General features: G+C 27.8%; 1 protein-coding gene across 1 annotated transcript in view; it reads left to right on the top strand.

The window, feature by feature from the left end:
* Window positions 1–347: 347 nt before the first annotated feature.
* LOC106687956 (metallo-beta-lactamase domain-containing protein 1) overlaps window positions 348–5,369 on the top strand; it is a 7,872-nt gene continuing 2,850 nt past the window's right edge. Inside the window, exons 1-5 of the mRNA XM_014432157.2 lie at window positions 348–430; window positions 1,101–1,262; window positions 3,024–3,188; window positions 3,269–3,382; window positions 4,551–4,737. Coding sequence (XP_014287643.1) covers window positions 1,109–1,262; window positions 3,024–3,188; window positions 3,269–3,382; window positions 4,551–4,737 — 620 coding nt within the window. The 5' untranslated portion in view covers window positions 348–430; window positions 1,101–1,108. The remainder of the gene's footprint in view (window positions 431–1,100; window positions 1,263–3,023; window positions 3,189–3,268; window positions 3,383–4,550; window positions 4,738–5,369) is intronic.

Raw genomic sequence — 5,369 nt, forward strand, 5'->3', positions numbered from 1 at the left:
TTTTTTTCTATCGAAGTCTCGATGATTTCAAAATGGGTGGATTAAACTGGTTAAATTTTGAATTTGGAATGTATAATTCATATTATTATTATCATGCATTATCAAGAATCAGAACCGTTTTTAAGGACAGTCGCTGGTCATAAGTATTTCATAAATTGTGGGAAAATAATATGTTAGAATACTAATGAAAGAGTTAGTGGTCATTTCACACTTCTGAGTCACTTAGTTCTTATTTTTTAATTCCTTTGATTTTTTTTTTTTTTAATTTTCTAATCACAAGAAGAGGCATCTTGTGCGATAGATCAAGGAATTTCGAGATAAAATCTTCCATGACAGAGATTAAGTCATCAAAGTCCACTCCATTGTCTACCTGTCCACTTCAGTAAATCGGAGCCGATCTTAAACGAATTGTACTTTTTCCTTTGGTTAGGTATGCCAATAAACTATAATGTAAGAGATATTTTTAATATATAAATAATGAATTCATAACTTTGGGAAGTTTTTGTTTGTCTCCTGGCCAGGATATTAAAAAAAAAAAAATGTATTTACTTTCGTTTTTTATGAAAAGCTCAAAAAGTTCTTTCTCTTTATTGCTTTAATTCTTTGTCAGGACCAAATTTGGCAGGGAAATTTTAAAATTAGATATCGTTTATGTTTGTAACTTTTTTTTTTTTAACTAGAGAATACATATTTCTTCCTATTATTTCAAGATTTTGTCACAAAAATTGTCTCAAAGCACGTGTTTTATTGATATTTTTTTAAAAACTACTAATTTGAATTAGAAGAAAATTTATTGTTGTGTTATTAAAAAACAATACTCTTAAAAAGTTTGTGGAAAAATGAATTTTCGTTACAAGACAAAATTTATTTTTAACTAATGATAGGTAGTTAAATAAGCATTCAACATAAATAAATGCACTAAATTGCTATAAGTGTAATATATTATAACTTATTTCGTAGGTTCAGTAGACTGGCTGCTATATTTAATTTTATGAATATTGGCAATGTGATGATTTCATAAAATTCTTTTATAGATACTTTACGAATATATTTAATTTGAATTGAATTGAATAAAAAAATTCATTACTATCTTCTTTCAGGAATAAAAATGCCATATGAAGTTTGTATAATTCAGAAAGGCTATTATATAGTCACTGAAGGAAGTGACCTTTCAGCGAGATGTACTTGCACATTGATAAAGGGAAAGAAAAATGTAATTGTTAACACCATGACTGGTTGGGATGCTAGTGTGCTGGCTGAAGGTTTTTACTTATTATTCATTATAAATTTTTATTGTTCTGCAATATAGGAAACAAAGTATATTTTCACATAATATAGTGATAGCTGCATGACGATTTAATAATTATTTGATTTATGTTCAATATTGCTTTTTTAATTTTCACCAGTATCTGGATGTCAAAACTTTTAAATTAGATGAGGATGATTGAATGCATCTCGTGACTACTGGAGCAATGACTGAACCAATTATATTGTATGAAACTGCATAGGATTGGGATTAGCTTTAGGCCTGGTTCTTTTTAATATATAAATAGTATTACAAATCAAATTAAAAACAAAAGGCAACATTGCATTATAAAAAGATGACGCAGTCCTCTAAATTTCCTCCTTTAGAGAAGACAACATAGCCCATCATTTAATGATTGTAATAGAAAAATGGTTCAAACATTTTTAATAGATAATAAAAGCAAATAAGGGTGAAACCGAAGTTCTCCCATTTAATAAAAGAATGCCATGCATGAAAACAAGGTTAAATTACAAGGATAGTTCATGGTAGGGAAACAAAATGTTAAATAACTAGGTTTAAACTCTAAAATAACTTCCATGAGACAAACAAATAATCAGTATTCCAAACAACCCAATTACCAGAAACATTGAGTCCAATCATGAATTGGAAGTCAGGCTTAAACCTTGGTGAGGTATATCTATTACATATTCTACTTTATGATTGTCCAATATGGTGAAATATTTGTAGCATCAAATTAATATAAGGGAAGAGTGTTGATAGATATAAGGGTGTGAAGTATAATAAAATTTTAATTCCTACTAGCTAGTGTGATATTGATATAAATTAGAGGAGGATACTCTTTTTTAAACTGATTGTTTTAATACTAATAATATCAACTAACTGGCGAAACGATATAGTATGGATGTATATGGACTTTTGAAGATAGATAAAATTAAGATTAAAATAGGTATATACAAGGCATATACTAACAGAAAGGGATAAATCCATCATTATCCATATGGATTCATCCTTTTATATTAGGCCCAAGAGTAGATGTTTGATTTTTTTTCTGTTACATTAATTGATGTTTTGAAAATCATGGCCCACGAGAACCCTATTCTTTTTAATGGTGCTTATATTCACTCCCTGATAATGGAGAGGAGGGAGGAAGGGGAATAAGGGTTTAATTATAAAAAGACATATTGCACAAAAATAATTATTAGTTTTTACATGTTTTCAATAATGTATTCTGTAACAATAATAAGTTACAAAAAAAATGTACTAAATTTATTTTTCATGATATATTTTGAAGCAGGCAGGGGCATTTTTGCTGCTGAAATATTTCTTTGAAAAAAGAAAAGGTTACTTAAACAAGCATTGATCTATCTTTGGCAGTTTGTATTCAAATTTTAAACTATATTAATGAAAACAAGAAATAAAAAACAATCTCAAAATAATATATATGTATATATTGAGAAGAAAATTTTTAATGCATCTCTGGGAAGAAATGGGTTAATGATGAAACAATTTTCCTATGCAGTATATTTATAAATATTTTTATTGTTAGTTGTTAATGTTGTATTTTTGATAAAGTATAGTAAAGATGGATAAATATTTGTTTCAAAACATCAATGTGATAGATATAAATCTTAGGTGAAATTGAGATTAGAGATATAAATGTTATGTAAAAGGTAAAAATAGGAATATTAAATTTTTAACTGAAAAAATAATTATTACAGAATATCTCTCATTATATCCAATTATTATAAATTGACAGGTTTAGTAAGGTATGATATGGAGCCAAAACGTATATCCTACGTTGTCTGCACAAATGGTAGTCTATGTTATACTGGAACCAACTATATGTTTAAGGATAGTATCCACATTGTTGGGCATTCCATTCAAAATAAGAATACCTTTCTGCCTGAACCATTCAGTGAAGGTAGTAAATTTACTATAACCTGCAGGTAGAGGAAATATCTTTGTTGTGTTACTAAAAAAATAGGATCATTATAATTTCAGGTAAACCTTTCAACATAGATGGGGAAGATCTTCAAGTAATTCCGACACCTGGCCACACTTTAAATGATGTTTCAGTACTCGTAAAAACGGCTAAGGGTATTGTTGCTATTACTGGTAAGGACTTCTTTAAACATTTCACTAATTATTTTTACATAAGACCTGTTTTTTAAAATTTTTGAAGTCTTCACAAATCAACAAATGTTTCATTCAGATTTCAATTTTCATTTATACTACTCGTCTGAAAGGTATATGTGTAAAGGTGAATTGCTAATTAGGCAATTTGCCCTCCCAGAATAAATGCTTAGAAAAAAAAATTATGAGGTGGTTATAAATAACAATAATAAAGTCTTCCTAAAATAAAATCTTTTGAAAAAAAGAACACCATAGTTGTTTTTGAGAGAATCATTTTTTTTTTTCAATAAAGATAAGAAATATTATTTCTGAGGTATAAAACCACTAGACAAATGTTTCAGTTGCTTGATAAACTTTCATTACAACTAATGAATATAAAGATAACAGAGTGTGGGTAGTCATCTCCAAGGGCTCTAATAGCACCATTATGTAAATAATTCCTCCTATAGCCTAGAGCAAAAGTACTGGGAGTACCTGCTGACAAAGTTTACACATAATTATTATTAATGTTAATGGAATAACCATCAATGAAAACTACACTAACTGCAAAACGTAAAGAGCATAATCTAAAATAAGCAAAATCAAAAAAAATTGTAAAGAATTACCTGATAAAATTTGTGTATTTTGATTTATCTCCCAGTCCCACCAATTTTTATGGGGGGATTATGTACCCCTGTATTGAAAAAGATAAAAAAAAAAAAGGACACCTAAGTTGTTTTGTGAGATAATTTGACCAATTATTTTTCATTAAATATTTCTGTTATATAGTACCATTATTTTAAGAAATTTTTTTTTTTTGTTTTATAGATTATATAAAACATTAGAAAAAATTGAAAAGTTCCATCTTCTGAATTATTGAAATTTATCATTTATTGCAAATTAATGCTTTGTAAACACAATCAATATGAGATATTGCCTCCTTATAAGTTTATAAAGTGTTACTTTTCAATAAATGAAATAATTCTGAAAATGGTATTTGTGAAAAGCCTAAATAAAAAACAAAACTGTATAATATTTAAAATATGTATTTAAGGTAGGTATGTGCCTTGAATATAATCACTTTTAAAGAATAATAAATCAATTATTCACTGACAATTCTCTACTTATAATTGCCTTGCATGGTGTGTAAATATTTTTGTTTTAATTCAAGGTGATTTATTTATAAGAGGTGAGGATGTTGAAAATGAATATTATTGGCTAACATCTAGAAGTGAATGTCCCTTTCTTCAAAGAAATAATAGACAGGTTGTATTATCCAAGGCTAAGTTTATTATTCCAGGATATGGGTTAATGTTTGAAGTAACACCAGAAATGAAAAAATCAGTTCATAAGCACAGGTAACCATTTTCTATTAATAATAGACTCCCTGTAATACTTTTTTTCATAAAAAACAGTCTTAAGTATTATTCGCATGGTTTTAATATACGAAGTGATGGTTAGGAGTTTAGTCAAGACATATATATATATAGAGAGAGAGAGAGAGAGAGAGGGAGAGAGAGAGATGATTGTAAGTTAATAAGAAGGAGATGGTCACAGCTGAAGTCAAGAAGGAAGAAAAAAATTGTAATCCATTATTTGTTTATTTTCTACTGATGTTTCAATCTACGTTGTAGTTTTTCATCAGGACTCCTCAAATAACAGTTACAATGAACTGTTATTAGAGGTGTCTCTGCAATAGTTAAGTTTTTTTTTTATCTTAAGTTCTCCCTTATAATCTTTCTATCTTAAGTTCTCCCTTAAAATATAAGTTTTTTCCAAGATACAGGCTGCTTGTCTTGTTTCTTATCTAATAAATAGTTGTTACAATTTGATACAGCTGTTTTATCTATCTGTTTATAAAACATAAGTTATAGTATTGTTACTTTCACTTACCTTTAAATGGAATATTCAGTAAGGGAATGTAAAGGGTGTTTTTTTAAGCCCGATAGAACTTGAAATTGTAAAAAATAACACAAAAAATTAAATTGTA

Source organism: Halyomorpha halys, unplaced genomic scaffold (assembly GCF_000696795.3).
Source record: "Halyomorpha halys isolate HHAL.00 unplaced genomic scaffold, Hhal_1.1 Scaffold1034.1, whole genome shotgun sequence".
In the NCBI taxonomy this organism is placed as follows: Eukaryota; Metazoa; Arthropoda; class Insecta; order Hemiptera; family Pentatomidae; genus Halyomorpha; species Halyomorpha halys.